The sequence below is a fragment of the Thalassophryne amazonica genome, chromosome 21 (genome assembly GCF_902500255.1).
Source record: "Thalassophryne amazonica chromosome 21, fThaAma1.1, whole genome shotgun sequence".
NCBI classification, from domain to species: domain Eukaryota; kingdom Metazoa; phylum Chordata; class Actinopteri; order Batrachoidiformes; family Batrachoididae; genus Thalassophryne; species Thalassophryne amazonica.
Window position 1 is genome coordinate 37,393,799 of NC_047123.1, and position 22,544 is coordinate 37,416,342.

At 40.8% G+C, this 22,544-nt stretch overlaps 2 protein-coding genes across 4 annotated transcripts in view; one reads left to right on the forward strand and one right to left on the reverse strand.

Annotated features, from left to right (window-relative positions):
- LOC117502805 overlaps window positions 1–18,320 on the forward strand; it is a 36,482-nt gene extending 18,162 nt beyond the window's left edge. Inside the window, exons 13-17 of the mRNA XM_034161913.1 lie at window positions 259–2,515; window positions 4,066–4,739; window positions 9,571–9,790; window positions 12,009–12,216; window positions 18,110–18,320. Coding sequence (XP_034017804.1) covers window positions 259–2,515; window positions 4,066–4,739; window positions 9,571–9,790; window positions 12,009–12,216; window positions 18,110–18,143 — 3,393 coding nt within the window. The 3' untranslated portion in view covers window positions 18,144–18,320. The remainder of the gene's footprint in view (window positions 1–258; window positions 2,516–4,065; window positions 4,740–9,570; window positions 9,791–12,008; window positions 12,217–18,109) is intronic.
- Window positions 18,321–21,854: 3,534 nt separating this feature from the next.
- Window positions 21,855–22,544, reverse strand: part of myo6a (myosin VIa) — a 105,976-nt gene continuing 105,286 nt past the window's right edge. Inside the window, exons 37-38 of one of the 3 annotated variants that reach the window (XM_034161611.1) lie at window positions 21,993–22,190; window positions 21,883–21,938 (exon numbers count right to left, since the gene is read on the reverse strand). In XM_034161611.1, the coding sequence (XP_034017502.1) occupies window positions 21,937–21,938; window positions 21,993–22,190 (200 nt within the window). In that variant the 3' untranslated portion in view covers window positions 21,883–21,936. Of the gene's footprint in view, window positions 22,191–22,544 lie in introns of all 3 variants that reach the window. The other 2 variants (XM_034161613.1, XM_034161612.1) reach the window with 2 other exon arrangements.

Genomic DNA, 22,544 nt, shown 5'->3' on the forward strand with positions numbered 1-22,544 from the left:
AACAGAATCATAAATGGATGATATTTAAATTGATTTTGCTGTTGATGTGTGACTGAATCTCTCACCCTGTCAGCCAGAAGGCATCTGACTGCTCCGCCTCATTTCTGTATCTTTATGGACAACATAACTTGCAAAGATACGAGTTTAAGAATAATTTGTGAAGCATTAAATACCAAGCCACTGGTACTTTTTTTTTGGGGGGGGGGGGGGGGCACTTGCTGTCACTTTCTGATTTTAAAGACATTATTTTCTTCACAGCCCAGTGAGCCTGATTCACACAATGAGTTTGAAGTTATTGTTGATGAGCCTGAAGTTGATATACCTCCGCTTGTGATTCCACTCACCCCCCTGGAGAAGGAAAATGCCCTTGTGACCCTCCTGGATCCCTCAGCTGTCCCCGATGATGAAGGAACAACAGTGATTGGTGAGGTGGCTGGGAGCAGCGATCAGCCTCAGGGAACAGTGGATATCACTGATGACACAGACACAATTTATACCAGCAAGCCTGAGCCATTGGATGACAGAGATGAAGAAGAATTTCTCATCATTACACATATGATTGAAACCATTCATCACAATGAAACTGGTGAAGTTGTGAAAGACTACATCCCAACCCCTCCCTTGCTTTTTGAGCTACAGACAGATGCTCCATATGCAAGTTTGGCTCCAAACTTGATATCAAAGGAAGATCTCACTCCAATTGATGAAGACAGTAAAACTGCTGCTGAAGATGAGACATCTAATTTGGAATTCTCAATCCCAACAATTTCAGGTATCATAGGCCAACCACTGACACAGTCAACTGTAGGTCTTCAAGAGAATAAAGAACTTAATGTTCAAGAGGATAAAGAACTTAATGTTCTTCCAGATGAGGAAGGCATGGATTTGGGTGTCCATGAACCTTATGATCCAGGTGAGAGTCTAGAAACAGAGGACCAAGAACTTTCAGAATTAGATATTGACTTGCTAGAACCAGATGATGTGCAAGCAGTTAAACCCAATGAAGTACTTGAGGCGTCAGAGATGACACCTGAATTCATCACAGTTTCAACACCAGAGGAAGAGAGTATACATGTGTTAGAGCCAGAGACTGAAGTGTCCGAGCTAGAAGAAGAAGAGGTACTTGAAACCGAGGGATCAGACACAAGAGTGCTTGAAGTTTCAAAACCTGAAACGGAAGCAGTTGAGAAGGTAAAAGGAAAGGATCCAGAAACAAAGGAGAAAGAGTTTGAAGTTCCAGAGTCAGAATCAGAAGACGGATTTGAAGGTTGGCAAACAGAGGAGGAAATAATTGAAGTTACAAAAGAAGTAGAAGAGCTTCATGTACCAGAAGTTGCCAAATCTAAGGTCTTGCATCCAGCTCCAGAACCCGAGAAGGACCTGGTTGAGGTTTCACAACAATTTCCAGAACTAGAGGAAAAGTCAGAGCTTGACGGAGATGTAGATAAGGCTTCAGAACATGATAAAGACATAGCTGAAACAACAACACTGGCTGAAACTATATCTGACGTATCAGATGTGGAAACAATCGATGAGAAAACATTAAAAGAAGTAGATGAGGTTGAAGAGTTAGAACAGGATGTAACAGACACTTCAGTAATAACAGATGTACAAGATAGAGGTGCCAGTGGCATATTAAGCTTAACCTTTGCACCAGAAACAGACCAGAAAGGGCATGTAACTGCAGTAACAGAGTTACATGATAAGGCATTTCAGACACCAGAATCTGAAGCGGAGGCAGTAGGAGGCTCAGAACCAGGTGAAGGAGTGGTTCAAGTTGTGGAGTTTGAACCAGAACCACTACCAGAAAAAGAGGTAGAAGTAGCAATCCCACGACCAGATGATGACAGCCAAAATGCAGAAGAAATGGCTATAGTTCAAGTGTCAGATGTAGAACCAGTCAACATTACTATCCAAAAGCTTCCAGGAACATCGGCAGAAAAAACTGGTGATATTTCTCAGCCAGAAGCTGAGAGCTCAGAACAAGAGGACATGTCAGGTCCAGGAATTGTAGTGGACAATGTTTTACCACCAGTAGAGGACAAACTTGAGATTTCACAACCAGATTCAGAAGAGGGAGCAGAAAGTGATGTTCCAAAACTGGAAGAAGAGGGAGCTGAACCAGAAACAAAGCCAGAGGATGGGTCTATTGAGATTTTAGAGCCAGAAGGTGAAGATGATGTTACTGAGCCACCAGCTGCATTAATTAAAGTCCTTCCACCACTGGATATTCATTTTGGAGAGGATACTCGTGTTCAAGTTACTGAAGCTAAAGAGTTCCTTCAACCTGCCAAACCTGATCACCAGCATCCTCTAGTGGAAGATAATATGCCTATTGTCCCAGCAGAATTCCAGCCGTCTGAAGCTGAATCTGCTCATGACTATCCCACTGATGACTTATTAATTGAGCAGGACGTTGGTGGTGTATATGCCCGAGTGGAAACTGGGACTATTTCTATCACATCGGCAAAGCAGCGGAGTGACCTTCATTTTGAATCAACCTTTGATGTAGCAGGTGAGTGTTAAATGACGTGATTACGCGCACCAAAATTTCAGATGAATTTTGTTGAACAATACAAATCAGGCAACATTGATGTGTTTGATCAATGAACAGTGTTCTTCTATTTCTGGGTGACCTTGAGAAAATTTTTGCAAATGAGGCCATTGATAGCTCCGGCATTAAAGTGTGATCTACATGTATAAGGATTACTATGAAAGAACATGTAAACTGTGACAAATATGGTTTTCTAAGCAATTTCCTTTCATTGCCCACTGGCCGATATGTTATAAAATCACTTTTGAACAAGTAGAAGAAATATGCTCGAGTATGATTTTACAAAACTTTGCAGAGGCAGGTTGTTGGCCAGTTTGATTTATGAAACACCTAAACAGATCCTTGCTTCTTGCTCACAGGGGGTCATTTTGACCGTTGGGGTTTTTCCGTAATTATTGTATGGCCTTGCCTTACAATATAAAGCGCCTTGGGGCAACTGTTTGTTGTGATTTGGCGCTATATAAATAAAATTGATTTGATTTGATCCTTGTCATTTCACTGGTGTTGTACATCACGTGGCTTTTATTCTATATCACACTGTATAGAAAAATAGCCCATTGTATGATTTACGCCAATTTTGTACAATTTGGTTCCATTTACCATTCATTTTGGCTCCTTACGTTGCACTCCATTAAACAACTATGCTCTATTTGGGTGTCATATAAAACAAATAATTAATGGAAAGAATATTTTCTTTCAGTGAAAGATGCAAAGTTCCAATCAATGAGGCAAAACAGTCATTATTTGAACAATACCATGGTTGCACAATAAATACTAGAAAATAATTTCTGTTAAGCAAACTTAGCAAGTGTTGAGATAAATGGCAGCAAAATTATCTACTTTAAATGTTCCAAAAGAAAACAACAAAAGAAACAAAAGAAAATACGCCTACTTCTACATTTTTATCTGGATGTGCTTCAAAATATAACAACCTTTTGTCCACTCCACAGCCAATATATTTATTGTTTCATGATAACTGCTGTTCAAGGGGAGTGGTTTACAAAAATAGCAACCAATAAAAAAGAGAACACATACTCAAAGTAATACAATCTCCTTCAGCGGGATTAACATACTGCACTATGTCTAATATTTGTGAAAACTGTAAAATACAGTTTTCCATTTCTCCATCTTATTGACAACTTTTATATTTACATTATATGAAACATTAATTGGCCGTTAGGTGCAATTTATTAATGGAACATAAAAAGGTAATGATGTTTGTGCCCTTTCTACAAAATTAAAGTTTCTTTATAATAAAACAATGACACAAATTCAAACCAAGCAGTAAATACACTGTGCAGGTTCTAACATGTTGGGGTGAAATCTGGACCAAGGTCTGGTACTTTGAGAGCACTGCTGGAGAATATACATTTGCTTGGAAAGTGATGGTTTAAAAAGGATATTCTATGTGAAGAACATTGAGTGAATTATGTACGACTTGCACAGCAGACTTTTTTTGTTTGTTTGTGAGTTCTCATGACTTAATTCAACCTTTTTTCTGACATTCAAAGGGCCAACAGCTGCAGAAAAGGAAGACACGTCAGAAGACATCAAAGTCAGAGAAAAGTTGCAGCAACAGACACAAGAAAGTGATTCAACTGCAGAGAAAGACATCAGCGTAACAGCTGTACCCATTTCAGTCTTCATTCAGACACCTGCAGCAACTTCTGGCAATGCACCCGAAGCAGCTTTGCCCAGCCCGACTATAGACACTGGACTGTTTGAGGTGGCAGAATGGACTTTTATCTCTTCTGTTACAGAGGATGACATCACAGAGCAAAATGAGACAGGGGTTGTCATCATTGATGAAAATTTTGAAGAGCTGGAGGAGAAAGAAGAGAAAAGCCAAACGAGCCCATCATCTGCCATCAAAGACTCCACTGACAGTGCAGTAGAAGACCTGGCCATGGACCTGGACCGACCAGTCATAGAAGCCACAGAGGCAAGTGACCTGCTAGTTGAGGAGAGTGGTTACCAGTCTGTGACTGATGAAGACATCTCTGACAGTGTCACGGCCCCGCCTCCTTTGAGGTACCTCACCACCCCCTCTATGACCACAGCCACTCATGGCAGGGAACTGGTGGTGTTCTTCAGCCTGCGTGTCACCAACATGAACTTCTCAGAAGACCTCTTTAACAAGACATCATCTGAGTACAGATCTTTGGAGAGCACCTTCTTAGACATGGTGAGTAGTGGATAGACCTGGCTCAAACCACTACCCGAAAAACTCTTTACCATTTTAATTTTTATTTATAATTTTTGACGCGTTGAATTTCAGTGCTTCACATTTTGGGAATCCCATCACGTTCAGTATGTTGTCATTAAATCAGTGGAATTTTTTCTTTGGTGACTTTGTAGAGATCGACCAACGAACACATGGGGCTGATGAAGTCGGGGTTCCCAACAAAATCAGGGTTGCCAGCTTCTCCTTGAAACTCTATCATACCTGTACTAAAATCGCACTGTTGGACAAGACAAATTCTGTCTCAGTGAAATTACAGAACTGCTGCCTCACAGACCTAGAGAGCTTCCAACACACAAAAATAAATAGTGACAAGAGATTCAAGTGGAGAGAGATAGATGTAGTTTGCAAATAAAGTAGTAGTTGACTATACAGAAAATTTTTGTAGGGTTATGAGTGGTTAGTGTGCTTTGTTTCAGTGCGAAAGGTTCCCAGTTCAAACCCCACCCCTGCCACATTTCTCCATGTAATGTGGACTTGCATCAGGAAGGGCATCCTGCGTAAAACATCTGCCGATTCAACATGCAGATCCACCATGGCTCTGTTGTGGTGACCCTGAGTGAAAACAAGGGAGCAGCCAAAGAGACCTAGTTTACCTAGTTTATTTATATATTACTTGTTACAATTTCTGTTGAATTATTGGGAGGTCAACAACCCTGGAGGTTACGGCCTAAAACGACTACGACTTATATCATTTTTAGCTTCTGGTTCTTTTAATTCCATTCCAATTAAGATCCGGAAACAAACAATTTCTCAGATTAAAGTTATTCAAACTTCCGGTGAGATTCAGGCCTGGTCTCTCACAAACTTCACACATGCAGGAGCTCCGACCATGAGAGCCCAGAACAAAAGATGACAAACATTTTTTATAAAACAGCATTGTGGGCGTGGCAAAGGGCAGACTTCATACTGGCAAGTTCCAACCTCTTTGGCTTCCCATGGTTATAGGGGGAAGCCATACCCTTACTCAAAACTGTGCATGGCACTTGTTAAAACTTGCCTGTCTTTGTTCCAAAAGTCAAAACCAGCCAAATCCAGTTCCAAACACACGTTTTTGAGCAGTTACGACTCACAGGAAAAGTATAGGCTAATCATTTAAGTAAGGTAATTATTTGATACCAAAACATATCAAAATACAATATAAACCCACAGATATACTTAACATGACAGACGTATTACACAACAAATTAAGCAATATTTCAAATTAATTTCAGACTTTTTGCCACAAATGACATTGCACACATGCAAAGACGAGTTAACGACATAAGCTCCTCCACAAATGTAGCCTATTTTCATCTGAGGATATATTTTTTTTTTATTGCAAAGTTACAACGTCTTAACACGTGAACGCACCATGGCGGGCGCAGATAAAACGGGGAACACTTACCGTCAGCAGAGCTGTAGAAGCAGCGCAGGCATTTCTCGTTTAGTGTCTTTTCAAGCTGGCTTTCACTAAATACCACAAAATCTCCTTTAAAGCTAACAATGACTTTTGGCTCCTTCATTCCACATCAGCGTGAACTTGGCGAGCATTTTACAGGTATCACGAGCATTCAGGCTAATGTTAGCGACGTGACATTTCTATAGCGTTCTCTTTCGGGGTCAGCCACCTTCTTTTTAGCTTGCGGTAGTTTTATTTAGTATAATACCTTACGGCCGCTGTGTGCTGTACGTCCCACTCACAGATTTAATAATTAAACCTTAAAAATAATAGAGTGCAGTCTTCTTAGCTAACTAGCTGGTTGGCGCCATATCGTTACCGCCGAGAAGCTGATTGGCTCTCAAGGTGACCAATTAAGATGTCGGAATTTTATCAACAAGCTCTGTTGGCATGGGACAACTTTTCTCCACATAAATCCAATATCTGGAACAACGAATGTATCACAAAAAAAATCACTATTTACAAAATTGGATTGACAAAAATATACTTAAAAGTTTTATTTATAATGGCCAACTTCTTAGTTAGAAATGTTTTCTCACAGAAAAGGCATTCCCTATCAAGTTTAAAGAATTTAGCTCAGTAATAAACTCCATTCCCAGTGGAATGGTCGAGTTAATGAAAAGTTATAAAAAAAAAAACAAGATGTACATCTTCCAACTATTAACACGTGGTAATTTTTTGTTGGGATCCCCTTTTCATTAATATTAATCGTCACAAGGCATAGTTTGTTCCTTTTAAAATCAGAGAATTATTTGAAAAAACTACACAACATATATCCATCCAACACAAATATTTCAAGATTCCTTGGCATCAGTAACAAATGTTCCTTTTGTAAAACTGAAGCTGAAAGTGTAACTCATTTGTTTTATGAGTGCTCATATAACAGTACATTTTGGAACGAATTTGAGAACCATATTATATGCAAAACAACATAAAATAAATATTGATTGGAAGGATATTACCGATTTTGAATTCTGTGAAAAGAAACTATGCACTGTTGTCAATTTCTGTATTTTATTAGGCAAGTTTCACATTTATGAATGTAAATTTCAAAACTCAACTCTTATTCAAGTTGTTCCTGATTGAGGTTGATTATTTTAAGTCTCAAGTTAATTACAAATCAGAAATGTGTATCAGGGATTAATATCCATGAGGAGTTCAACAAATGTCACAAATTTAATTTTTATTTTACGTGGTATTTACTATGGGGTTTGATATATATACATACATACATATATATACATACACACATATATATACATACATACATACATACACACTTATTTCTGTTAATGATCTTTGTTATTTAAAAAATAATAAGCACCTGATTGGTCAGACCATCTGTGATGGAGAATGTTTTCACTGGATATGTTATTTTAATCATAAATGATTAAAATAACCTATTGATTATCATTTACAAACAAATTTCAGATAATATATTAGCAGTATTTTGTGAGATAGTCTACTGACAACGAAACAGAGAAATGGCTGTAGCACAATAAATTAACAAGTCTTGTGATGTAGCTGATTTCTAGACCATGGTTTTGCGCAACTTTCAGAAGTCTTGTACGACAGCATTCCAGCTCTTAATTTTAGAAAATTTTAGATACACAAACTGCTTAGAACACATGGATGTCCTGCTAATCACAAAAAACATGAACAAAGTTAATGTTGTAAGATTTATTCATATTGTAGCACAAAACAACAACTTTCACAGATGCATCTGTTTCACAGTCACATTTGATGGAAATCTCAGCTAAGATGAATGCAAATGTGGTTTTTATTTGCAGCCACAATGTCGTCCAAATTGATTCTGACAGCAGCTTGGTGTTCTGAGGCTTCAAATCAAATCCTAACCATGTTAAAGTAGGAGTTATTATTGCTGCTAAGAAAAACATAACAGCCTGACAGAAAAAGGGGGGAAAATGTTAGATTTGCTGGCAGATAAAACTGTTCAAAATTGGCCCTGAATCCTGATAAAAGAAACTAGAAGGGAGACTGAATGTAACACCCGTACCTTACATTTTAACACTGAATTATGTAAATTACTTCTTGGTGATTCAGTGATATCATACGGTTCTGTGTGCATTAATTATACCCATTTTATGCTTTATGATAAGAACTGAGCTGCTACTTGAATTTATACAGATTCTCCCTTGACCTGTGAACTCATCGTAATGGAAACATTTCAGGTGAAATGTGACAAAAGCATTGATGACTGAATTTGAACTTTCATCATTACCCAGTGTCACACAGGACATATCTGTTGAGGCATGAAGGTAGTGTATATAGTCGAGATGGCAGTGACGTTTGTAACCAGGGCGTTTTAATAAAATCTTGTAAAGTGAGAAGAAGCCTGAGGGTGAACTGCATTGATCAGTGACCGCGTGAAGTTATGGGAAAGAGGTGAAGATCTGTGTTTCAAGTCTGGAAAGAGCGCTACAGATGCAATGTTTGTTTTAAGTGTGCTGATGTAAAAATGTAACAAGAACATCAGAAACACCTGTAGTGTGTGTTTGTGGATTTAGAGTCTTCTTTTCTTGCTCTGCCAAAAGATGATTAGCTTAAGATTTGTTCAGCCAGGTAAAAGCAAACAGACACCTGACTGAGCCAGTAATAGTAAGACAACGTTCATTAATTCTAAATAAGAGAATGTATGCCCTCAGCTTTGGCTTGCATAGACTCCACAGAATAGGACAGGGCACAGCCAATCGCCTTTCTTGTTTGGAATACTGATGGACAGGCTGGTGGATGAGATCAGGCTAGGGAGGAGGTGGTAATCTCTGGAGAGATTGGGAATGAAAGTCAGTAGGCCTAAGTCGTATGTATGTGAATGAAAGAACGGTAGAATACTGAGGTTGCAAGAAGATGATGTGGTGAAGGTAGACAAGTTTAATTGCTTTGGCTCAACTGTTGGGTGAGTGTGGGAGACGACGAGAGGACAGGGTGACAGGGTGAGGTGGAGACAGACTTGTTGTGGCGCCCCCTAACTGGAGCAGCAGAAAGAAGTTTTTATTAACTGTTAAAACACTTAAAATCAAAAATTATATAAACACATGATTAATTAATAATAATAATACATTTTATTTGTATTGCACCTTACATTTCAAAGAAATCTCAAAGTGCTACTTAATATGGTGTAGGCCTTTAATCTGTTCTTTACATGGATTTCATTATTGATAAATGTTGGAGACTGAATATAGTTTCCAGATGTGAGTCTGGATAAATCCGAGTTCTCTGGTTAAGACATTTTGATCGGGGCTAAAAACAGTCTGTCAACAATCGGTTTCATTTCCACGTATGTGTGACATGAACTGTTGATGGTCTCTGCAGCTGCTGCCGTACCTGCAGGCAAACCTGACAGGCTTCAAGAAACTTGAGATTCTCAACTTCAGGAAGGGCAGCGTGGTTGTCAACAGCAAGGTGAAGTTCGCCCGGTCGGTGCCGTACAACATCACCAAGGCCGTGCACTGCGTGCTGGAGGAGTTCTGCTCAGCTGCTGCCAAATACCTGCACATTGAGATCGACAGCCGCTCTCTGGACATCGAACCAGGTACCACAGGAACTCCACCGGGATCCGTTTCAAGCACAACTTTCAATCACACCAGCAAATATTGGGGGTATCAGACTGAACGCCTCCACAAACACCACAAAACAACACATTTTGCACTTTTTTTGTTAAGCCTTACACTTTCAGTTCAGTTCTGCCTAGAAGACATCTCTTCTAGCCCAGGCTGCACCTTTTTGCCAGGTTTTCTGAGCGGGGGGGGGGAAGCTGTTAGTCATTGCATGATCGTGCTCAGAATCCTATTTGGTGACGATATTTTATGCACAATCAAATCATTACATTTTTCAGTTTAAATTATTAGTTCTTTTCAAGTTCCTGTAGTCGTTTAACTTTGACCCTTGCCACAGTTTATTCAAAAAATTAAAAAATTACAAATTTTATGAGCTGCATTGAATCTTCAAAGCTCAATCTGAACAAAACCACCAAATGAATCGGCGACCTTTGTGACCCTGAAGCCGTCCTGTCAGGCAGCTTTTGTGCATCACTCGACTAAATGCATCTAAAACGTCGTCGGCTGTTTTCTGCACGGCTCCAAAGCTTGAATTGTGTGCACAGTAATTATTGTCCTTCAGGATTAAATCTCTGTATTTGCACACATTAAATCAATACTGCAGGTTTAAGGCACATTTATCTTTGCAGCAGACGTGTTGCTGCAGTCGTTTTATGTCTGAGACATTAAAGGTAAAACTAAAGAGTAATTACCGTGTTCAAGGTGTTTATGATGTGGTGCCTCAATTTAGGAAGAAGTGAAATTAGACATTATGATCCCTGGAGGGGAATTAAACATTAGAAGCACAAAAAGGACACGACACACCTCGTGGTGCAGTTTGGAATCACAACCACCGAGCAAATAAGACGGTTGCCCACTTTTTTAAAATTACCGAAGTTAACGATGTGATCACCAGACACCTGTGGTTACTATGGAAATACCAATATGACATATCACTCTTGTACAGGTCACATTAACTTTGACCTTTGGTGACCTTGAAAGTCAAATTAAAGGTCATTTGGCACCAGACTGAATTAAACACAGAGGCGGTTTGTGTTCGATAACGTGCGTCAAGTTTCCTTAAACAAATGTCTGTTACACGCTCAGTGAATTGTGCTGTGTTTTAGTAATTTTCACTACTTCACCCGAGTTTGTGTGTTTGTGAACATATGAATCATTACACACATTAACTCCCACATCACTGATGATTTCAGAAGTTGTACGTCAGCGTTCTGGTTCCAAACCATGTGTGTGGTTGAGCTTTTGTGACTGACTGTGGTGTGGCGCGCCGAGCGTTCGGGATCAATTCCAGACGACTGTTTCAGCAAAACCTTGATCCTGGGTCAAGGTTTTGCTGAAACACGGTTGACAGCAGCAGAAGTAAAGATGTTGCATTCTTAATTAAATCTTACGTGGATGTGCGTTATTTGAGTAGGGACTTCAAATATTTATTAGCTGGAAATCCTGCTCATAATTGAACTGAGTTCATCCAATGAGTCAGTTTTTTGAGTTTAGACGCTCCACTTGGAAAACCACGAGACACTGAAGCCGGAATTAACATCAAAGTTAGTCCAGAAGTTCTTTTGTAGTGAGACACTCACGCACAATAAACCAGCCTTATTAATTATTCATATATTAGAAATGTTAGTTATATTATTAGATTAGGAATATACTTATACTTATATTTAATACTTATATTTAAGTAATTAGGAATATAATTAATAAATGTAACTATATTATTAGGAATATAATTAGAATTTTATGTTAATATTAGGAATATACTTATATTATTAGTTTAGTCTGTCAAGGGTCAGAAAACAGCATTAAGGTAAGCATCACAAAATATGAAATATCTTAAAATTATTTTGTTGCCTCCAAAGACGAGTTGAAGTCTTATAAAAATTGTAAAAAGGGAAAAAGTTAAATGAGTGAGAGACATAAAACTGGCAGTATACTGGCTCAGACATCACCCAGATTCATGTTCACAGGGGAGTTGATGGAGCGTTAAGAATAACAGACCCACAGAGAGGGGCAGCGTGCACACTGTCCCATCAAAATGCTCCAAACTGGAGATTCCAGCTCACGTTTACACCAAATCTTTCATTTCGTCTCATTCCAATCAGATACACCTCTGAACCTCCTGGACAGCAGAGGGTGGTGCAGACTCGCACCTGATGAATACTCACTCTGGTTTCTGCCCACTTTTCCTCACAGCTGATCAAGCCGATCCCTGTAAGTTCCAGGCCTGCGATGACTTTTCTCGCTGCGTGGTGAACAGCTGGACGAAGGAGGCTCAGTGTCTGTGCAAGCCGGGATACCGCGCAGCGGATGGACTGCCCTGCCAGAGCATCTGCATCCTCCGGCCAGATTACTGCCACAGCGGGGAGTGTCACATTGTTCCTGGACGCGGAGCAGTGTGCAGGTAAACGTGAGGAAAAAGCACAAAACCAGTGAAATAAATACGATAAGTTCTTTTTTTTTGTTGTAATTTCTCATCGATCTCTGTGTGTGCTCAATATGCATACAAAAAGAAAGTCGTAGAATTCTGTACATTTGCAGCCATAATTCCAATATTTTTATAATTTTGCACATAAAAAGTAGAGAAGCTTGAATCTTCGACTGGACTGGGTTGCTTGACGCAAGGACGTTTCGCTTCAAATCGCAGAAGCTTCCTCAGCTAAAATTTTTGCTCTGGTAGTCTGACTTCTGTCTTGACTCTTGTAGAGAAGAATAAACAGAAGCCACAAAAGCTGGAATTTTAAACCTAACCAGACCCCTCCTACCGAGAGGCAGACTGCTATACGCTACTGACTAAACAAAATCTCTAATTAGCAACTATTGTGCTCTAGTTAGCACCCTCCTAAAGACAGGGCAGCTGTCCCTCCTAATAATGGGACAGACGCCTTTCCTGATGGCTCCCTTGACGACTCTCCTGATGATGTGAATGACTCATTACCATGAACAAAAGACAAACTGCTTTGACCTGAGTACCCCATTGTAAACAGGGGACAAAGCGTGTCTCAGACCCCCTCCCCGTTTAAGGCTGGGTTTCAGCTGTTTCACATAGAATGCCTCCTTGACACCTCTCTCAAACCATTTCTTCTCTCTGGATAAGATTTTAACTTCCTTGTCCTCAAACGTGTGGTTAGTGTCTTTAAGGTGGAGATGAACTGCAGATTGAGGTCCACTGGCGACCTCTCTGCGGTGCTGGTATAGCCTCTTGTTTAAAGGTTGCTTAGTCTCACCTATGTAGTGTTCATTACAGTTTTCCTGACATCTGATATAATACACTACATTGCTCTGTTTGTAACTAGGGATCATGTCCTTAGGTGAACTAATTTCTGTCTCAAGGTGTTAACCGGTTTAAAGTAAACTGGGATTTTGTGCTGTCTGAAGATCCTCTGTAGTTTTTCCTCTACTCCTGCTAAATAAGGGAGAGACACTCTTCTTCTTGTCTCCGTCTCCTGTCTTTCACTTTCACTTTATTTCTTCAATGTCTCCAAAGGAGCAACAAGCTGTACAGCAATGGGTATACAGAAAAGCACAGAATAAAAAGAAAAGAAAAGAAAAACACACTAAACATTCAGTACACAAGGGGGACACAGTACAGACCTGGATCGATGGAAATGGAACCGAGTTACCTAACACGATTTGCCATCAACCCTAAGTACCTGCTTCTCTCCTCTGGTCAGCATTCAGAACAGAGATAGCCACAGGTACAAAGGAATGCTTATATCTGTTACTCCTCACTGTAGGAAACCTAAGCCTCGCTCCAGATGGAAAATAACAAAATTCACCATGGAGAGGGTGGGCCAGATCAGATAAAATTCTCTGAGCCTTCTTCTTCACCTGTCTGGAAAACAAGTCAGACAGTGAGGTCTGCTGGGCCCCCAAAAGCTTGCTGTACAATTCTACAATGTTGTGAAGTGGCTTCCTTGCTTTAATGCTGAGGTTTCCGTACCAGCACATCATCGAAAAAGTTAAAACCGATTCAACACAAGATTTATAAAATACGGTCATTATTGTCCTGTCCACTTGAAAACATGACAACTTACGAAGACAAACAGATGCTGCTGATCCTTCTTATACAGCAGGTCTGCATTGTCATTAAAGTTCAAGCTGCTATCAATCAGCGTTCCCAAGTATTTATAGTTGTCCACATGCTCCACCTGTTGGCCCTTGGTGGTTCTGGGTGAAGACATCCGTTTCCAAAAGTCAATAACCATATCTTTTGTCTTCACAACATTCAGCTACAAGAATGAGTCGTCACACCACTGAACCATATCTGCCACGACAGGGCCATGTTCCCTTTCATCACCATGCAGGAGACTGATTATAACAGAATCATCTGCAAATTTTAATATATGGCGATTCTTATAGTGGCTGCGGCAGTCATTTGTATACAAAATATACAAGAGAGGGGACAGCACACAACCCTGTGGTGAGCCTGTTGAGGAATATAAAACATCAGAAACCCTCACTCACTGAGATCCCCCTGTTAAAAAGTTCAAAATCCAACCTACCATAGTAAAATCCAGTTTAAAATCCTTAAGCTTATTTATTAAAATATGTGGTTGGATAGTGTTAAAAGCAAAAGAAAAGTCTAAAAAAAGAAGATGTGCATGTGCCGTAGGCCTTTCTAAATGCTTCAGGACCAAATTTAAGAGGGTGGCAGTAGCAGCCTCCACGAATCGACCAGCCCTATAAGCAAACTGAAGAGGATCGAGTAAATGCTCCACCTGTGAAAGAAGTTCATTCTTCATCAATTTTTCAAAAGACTTCATTACTAATGAAGTAAGAACCACAGGTCTAAAATCATTGAAGACCTTGGGGGATTTGGTTTTGGCCACAGGGATTATCGGGTCTCTTTGTTCTCTGGGACTTCTGCACTTTGTCCAGGGACCATCGTGGGTACCCACATACTGTGAGGGCTTTCCAGACAAGTTGCTGTCTTCTCCACTCGCTCCATGTACAGATCTGTACATGGAGCGAGTGGAGAAGACAGCCTTGACATCTTTCACGAGCATCCCTCCCAGTCACTGGTTCAGATATGTCGATGACACATGGGTTAAAATCAAGCAACAGGAGGTTGAGGACTTTACAGAACACATCAACTCGGTGGACTGCAATATCATTTTCACACGTGAGGATGCCAGAAACAACTATTTAGCCTTCTTGGACTGTGATGTTACGATTAGAGAGAACAGGCAGCTCCAGACAGGGGTTTACAGAAAACCAACTCACACTGACCAATATCTGCTCTTTGGCTCAAACCACCCCCTTGAACACAAGCTCGGGGTGATCAGGACTCTTCAACACAGAGCCCTACAGGTGCCCACAACTGCAGAGGGAAGGGCTAAAGAACAACAACCTGTCCGGAAAGCCCTCACAGTATGTGGATACCCACGATAGTCCCTGGACAAAGTGCAGAAGTCCCAGAGAACAAAGAGACCAGATAGACAGGAGACGGAGACAAGAAGAAGAGGTGTGTCTCTCCCTTATTTAGCAGGAGTAGGGGAAAAACTACAGAGGATCTTCAGACAGCACAAAATCCCAGTTTACTTTAAACCGGTTAACACCTTGAGACAGAAATTAGTTCACCCTAAGGACAGGATCCCTAATTACAAACAGAGCAATGTAGTGTATTCTATCAGATGTCAGGAAAACTGTAACGAACAGTACATAGGTGAGACTAAGCAACCTTTACACAAGAGGCTATACCAGCACCGCAGAGAGGTCGCCAGTGGACCTCAATCTGCAGTTCATCTCCACCTTAAAGACACTAACCACATGTTTGAGGACAAGGAAGTTAAAATCTTAGCCAGAGAGAAGAAATGGTTTGAGAGAGGGGTCAAGGAGGCATTCTATGTGAAACCCAGCCTTAACCGGGGAGGGGGTCTGAGACACGCTTTGTCCCCAGTTCACAATGGGGTACTCAGGTCAAAGCAGTTTCAGTCTTTTGTTCATGGTAATGAGTCCTTCACGTCATCAGGAGAGTCGTCAAGGGAGCCATCAGGAGAGGCGTCCGTCCCATCATTAGGAGGGACAGCTGCCCTGTCTTTAGGACGGTGTCAACTAGAGCACAATAGTTGCTAATTAGAGCTATTGTTTAGTCACTAGCCTATAGCAGTCTGCCTCTCGGTAGGAGGGGTCTGGTTAGGTTTAAAACTCCAGCTTTTGTGGCTTCTGTTTATTCTTCTCTACAAGAGTCAAGACAGAAGTCAGACTACCAGAGCAAAAATTTTACCTGAGGAAGCTTCTGTGATTTGAAGCGAAACGTCCTTGCATCAAGCAGCCCAGTCCAGTCGAAGATTCAAGCTTCTCTACTATGGAAACCACCTGGACTACTGAGACCGTACACAGAAACATAATAAAAATTTAAATAAATGCTTTGTGGGTGTGGCCTTGAGGGCTCTAATTGTGTTTGATCATTTTCGTTTTTATTCATCATAAATCAATATATTATTGATGGCCTTTAATAACCAAGTTTAATGTTATTTTAGATTAGTTATCAAGCCAGTGTTTTGCTCGTGCTGCTTTCGGACAAATCCTAAAAATTCAAGTTGCTTTTTTTCTTGACTGTCACTTTTTACAGTGGAGTAAATTTTTACAGTCACTGAACTTTTTGCAGTGTTAGACTTGTGTTCATTTCTCCGATATGATTCTGATTAAAATAATCTGCACGTCACCTCTGTTTCTCCACCAGTTTGGTTGTAATTTAAATATTCCAACACGCAGATATTAAATCAGTCAGGTCACTGACATATAATCAGTCAAGACACCAATCTGGCAACTTGTCAGTCGTTTGGTTGGTTGGTTGCCGGCAGGGATGAGAAGCATTTTTACTCAAAAATCCATTGAAGACTGCTGTCAAACCAAAATAATCACCAGGTCACACTGATGATTTACTCAATTATACACCTTTAATTCAATTATACGCCTTTAAATTGAAGTGGTTTTGCTCTTCAGACTGCTGAGTATAACAGTTTTCAAATCTGATTCAGACAAGCTGTGTGTGAGGGTTTTTGCTTTTTATCCTCCCCTGGCATCCTGACCTTTAACCTTCTGCAGGTTTCAAATTCAACTCCATCATGCCACATATACACTGTTAATCACAAACAGACTGACTGACAGACTGACATAAATTTCTCATGATCTGAACCTTTGCAAAGATATTTTTGTAGGTGCTGTTGGTATTTTCATCAAATGCTTTCAGACATTCTGAGATCATCACTGCCGGCGGCTAAAACACAGACCATAAACCGTTTTCACAGCTTCCGAAGGCGCCAAATCGAAAATAAACGTGCTTCAAAATGGAAAAACAGGAAGAACACAGTCGACACGGATATACGCCTCCTGAAGACTGGAAGATCAGAGGCCGAAAGTTTCACTTTAATCAAGTTTCAGCAAAGTTAAACCATTTTAATTTAGTGAGTTTCCTGTCTAATAGGGAATTGAACCACAGATGTGCCTCCTTTTGTGATTTTGTGACATACGTCGCAAAGCAATTTGTAGATTATCAGAATTGCAAAAAACACAAAATAAAATGTCTGAGTTATGATGACAAGTTTTGGAATATGAATCTTAAAAAGCTTAAAAAACTGACTCAAACATTTTGTTTTGAGTCACGGCTGAGATGAAATAAGATTTTTAAGCTGCTGCTGTTTGGAACTTTCTAAAAAGAGCAAAATAGGTTTTCTTTGCTAATTTTCTCCTTTTTTGCATTAAATTAGGTTCTTAAGGAATTAAGAATTTATTTTATTAATAGGAATTAATATTAATTAATAGGAAGTCATTTTGAGTTATATTTTACTATCACCAGGAGGTGTTCCATCTTTTATTTTGTTTCATCTCACATGCTTCAAAACAAGATGTTTGCAAAGCTTTCAATTAGCAAGATTTTTATGATTAATGTAAAAACAATTCCTTATATTTTATTAAAATTTTACTTGTGATTTTTTTTCATGCATTAGGTTCAGATGAGATATTTTGACTAGAAATAAGATGGACTTGATTAAGATGGTGTGTTTTTACACGACCTTCCTCCAAAATACTGACACTCTGTTTTCAGAAGGCTGTGCAGCACACGCCCCCTCCGGCGTCACCTGACCGCCTTCTGATTAATTTCTGCTTCTCGTCTGCGTTTTTGTGTTCAGACTGTGTTCTGCAGTGTTTGCAGATCTTCCCACGATAATCTCAATCTCCTTCGCAGACTGGCAGCGAAGTGTTGGTGGGCGGAGCCTCGTCTCATAGCTGCTGTGGTTTGCACTTTAACTTTCATGCCTGCTTCTTTCTTTTTCTTCTCTCCTTTATAGATACGCTGACGGTTCTTCGCTCACAGCCCATTAAGAACCACTTCAGGATAAGACGCACCAGAGGACGACAAAAGGTGAGCACTGGTTGCCAGACTGGAGTGTGTAAATCCAACGTGCCATCACATGTCAAAAGGTCAGCGGTGAGATCAATCAGACAAAAGAAATTGAGTGTTTTTGTTGACATTTTTCTGCCAACGCCACATTAGCAACTGCAAATTATGAATTCTTGCATCACCTCTCGAGGATCCGCCCACATCATGGTATCCATTTCATGCCACACCCCTATTTTTGCAGGTCAGTTCTTCGGAGAATGAAAAACTTCAGTGATATATATATATATATATATATATATAGCTCCGCCTCATGGCGTAACTGTATCTTGGCCCCGCCCCTTTTGAGGGGTCCACAAAGTTCTTGCGTGCACAGTGGACTGAATCAGTGCACGTGATTCTCAGCATCCTGTGTGAACTTAATGGTTCTTTTTTCCAGGACAACAGCAGGAAGATGAGACTCACTGAAAAATCCAACGGGTTGGACAGGCGCTGCAAACAGAACGAGCCGCAAGATTCCAAATTCTTCAAAGAAGAGAGCAAACTCCACTTTGGGGGAAACAGACATTCAGACGACGTGTAAGCTGCTGGACAGCTGTCATCTGCCACGGGGAAGAGCTCAGTGGGTGACTGAAGCTTCAAATCGATCGGTTATTGATTGACCCTCAGCTGTTCTCTGCGCATCTGCTGCAGTGGACGGACCGATCACCGCGACACGTGTTGAAGTGCAAATGGACATCTGCATGAGAAGAAACAGTGATGGTGTTTTGTTAATCATTTCTCCATTATCCTCCACAGGTACACAGTTTGTACAACTGCAGCTGGACTTTAAGGAAAACCGGGGGGGGGAGAGATTCTTCTGATTTTGCACATTTTGGATCTTCAGAGCCACCATAGTCAGCTAAACTTTCTCCATGTTGCTCCTGTGTCCTTTAACTTTAGCATTTTTATGTTTTTGTAAAATCGCATTAGTGACAAGGTTTATATTTTAAATAACTGCACGTAGCCGTGATTGATCCAAATTCACAGGATCCTAAACAGGTTTGTCGTCATCTGACATTTTGTTCATGTGCCACATTTCTCCACGCACGATCCAACACAGAGGAACCGGGAGAACGGTAGGAGAAGGTCAAGGACACGCCCACATTCCACCTGGCTGCAGCAGATCCATGGTTCCTCTGGACTGGTGGGGATAGACCAGTTGTCTGGCTGGGTGGTTGCCATCCAGGACCCGAGGCGGTTCCGTGGTGTGTTGGATGCAGCAACATGTGGCACCAGCGCACACGCCGTGACGCTCCTCAACCCAAGCTGCAAGCAGCACGACACTTATCCTCAACAACTTTAAGTGTTTGTAAAAAAAAAGAACAAACTTCCTGAATTAATTTGTGTCCTTAACAGCAGAAACTAACTCCTGTCACATGACTTTTTTTTTTCCTTTTGCTAATCTTCCAGATCGTCTCGTGGAGTTTTGTTGCTTAACAATGAAAGTCCAGGACAAGACAAAAAAAAGAGGAATTTGACTAATGCTCTATTTTCCAAAAGGGAAATAAAGCAATGTTTTTTGGGGATTTTTTGGGGATCTACAGGTTTTTTTTTTTTTTGGACAGAATAAACAATGTTTCTTTGATGTCAGCCATCATTTCTGCATTTGTAGTATAAGATAAATACAAAATTTGACCTTTTGGAAGGTCAAAAGAAAAAAAATCTGACCTAGTTTTTTTTTTAATAAAACAAAAATGTGAGTTGGATTTGGGTTAATTTGAATAAAAGAGGTTCAAGCTCAATAAGATGTTTTTCTTCATTCGAAGGTTTACTAATAAAAATAAATTAAAATCTTAACTCGAGGAAGTTGCAGTTTCGTGATGACATCTGTTGCCTGGGTAACAGCAGACGCGTCATCGCTGGTTTGGCTGCAGTTTGAGCGTTTCGTGAAAACACCTGGTTGGACCGAAACATCTTTTCCTCCTTTACTGTAAAAAGACAGTTTGTTGTTTGTGATGCAAAACTGTACTTTTGTCTTTTTATTTGAAATCCTGCTGGTGTTTGTGTGTTTGCAGCTGAAAATATACATTTTGTTGAAAATTAAATTGCGTTTTCTTTTCTTAAAAGAATCGGCAGAACTTCGCAGCGTTTGGCTGCTTTTCTGGCAGAAATGAAGGAGCAGAAGGTGACAGAGTCAAACATGAAATGCATTTATTCATTTGTTAACGAGATCAGCGTTAGAAAATTGACAGTGGAAAAAAGGCAGTGTTTCCCGAAGAACGATTTTAATGATCGGAACAAATATTTTTTTCTTTTTTTCCCCCATTTACAGGGCGTTATTCTGGTTCCATAAACTGCTCTGTGTGTGGCATTACATTTGGCATTAACGTCAGTGACATGGAAACAATGCAGTTTTATTCCGATCAATTCCTGTTCAGGTGTTTGGACCGTGTGGGAGATGAGCTTCACGATATTAAATCCAGTGTTTGATTTTCCTGAGCGAAATCCACAAGAGCAGGAATCATCAAAACCAAGAGCGTCTGCGAGCGATGAGGACGAGCTGCGAGTTTGTGGGCAGGGTCAGCCAAAGACGGGGGACGAGTCCTTTAGTCCCTTTAAGAGAAACACGACGGTGGTGAGTCTGCAGGGAATGCGATTATGACTCCGCCCTCATTTAAGATCTTCTAAGATGGAATTGTGATTCGTTTTCTTTTTTTAGCAGGCATAACCGTTTCCCACGCAGACCGCCATCATTCAGCCTGTTTCTGAACGTTAATACCATTTGTAAAGGGGGATGGTCCACATGGTCTTTCTGCTGTGGAGATACGTTAAAAACAAGAAAAGCTGAGGTGGAACATCAACAGATTGTCTCAATGATTACGTACGTGGCTCTTCTTCTCGTCTTGTTTGCGTGATTTATTGCTTTTCTTAATCTCGCATATTTGAGCTGCTCAATCCAAACTGTCCTTTCAAAATAAAAGTTCTCATTCCAGTTGGAACGTCACAGCACGTACGTTGGTGTAGTTTTAAGATTCCAGTTCAGGGCCAAGTCCCAGCAGCAGGAACCAGTCCGTCGTGGACAGAAGTAAAACCCGTGGAATTACTGCATCGGCAAATCAAGGTGAGACAAATGTTTCTGACTAAACTGAGACTTGTTGCAGGTGTTTTTTTTTGTTGTTGTTGGTTGGTTGTTTTTGCAGCACTGATCTGTGTGAAGTTGCATAATTCACAGTCAGTCCACATCCCCATCAAACGGAACAAAAACTGGTCACGGAGCTGTGTCTGGTCTTGGCGTCACACATTTACAAGAGAAAAGAAATCAAGCTGCAATCAACAGAAATCAACTTACATTCTCTTGGAAAGTTGAGGAATACTAATCAGGAATGGAGGAATAATCTGGAATGGACCTGGCGCTCCTGCAGCGCTGCCTCACAGTGACTGCCAGGAACTCTTTGTGCAACTTTTTTTTTTTTTTTTTGCCCTGTACGAACATGTAAACAGCAGATTTTGCGCTGCAACGCGGTGGTGAGACTTTAGTGGAATCAACGATGCATGATTATGGAAGGATTTTGTTGTTGGGGAGGAAGTTTAGAATAAACATTGTGTTCCCAGAAAGGAAAACCTGTTAAAGCAGCGTTAAGGCCTCGGAGTTAGACTTGCAAAAATGTTGGAGAGCAGAATTCCGGGTAAACTAGCAGATGTGATCATGTACTGAGATTTTCTGCATCGGGTTCGGAGCCCTCGCTCCCCAAAGAGGAACCAAACCCCAAACGTCAGTGAGAAGTTGGTGCAGCGTCCGCGCTCCCCAACTGGTGCATCCGTCCCTTTGGTTGCCATCGCGCGTCTCAGTCACTTGAACATGCTCTGCAGCATGGCTGTGGCGTAGGTGGGCCGCGCCTGCCGGCTCTCGATGGCGCTGCGGAGGTACTGGATCCCGCCGCAGCGTTCCCAGATCTCCTCAAACTGGCGGGGGAGGATCTCTGCTCCCCGTTTCCTCGACAGACCCGTTTCCTCCAGGCTCAGCTCACACATCTCCATGTCATCCTTCCCTGAGCGTAGAAACACACAAAGCTTTCAGATCGGCACCACAGCAGTAACACTTCCTGTTTAGGAAACAAGTTTTTTTCTTTGGGCTGAGTAGATATTAGGGGAGGTGTGCGCGTACATTTGCATATTAATGACAATAAAATCACCCATTTGCTGTACTCATAACTAACGCGCCTAAGAGTTTTGCATTTTAATAGATGACATCATCTATGATGCAAGTGCACTGAGTGAGGAGTGGGAGGGGCTTAATTTCCTGGTAACTTCCCCGCTGTTTGGTTTTTGCTCACTTGGCTCCAGTTTGTAATTAAAGTGAACGTCACATCTGCTGCGATCGCGTCACGCATCTTTGCACAGAT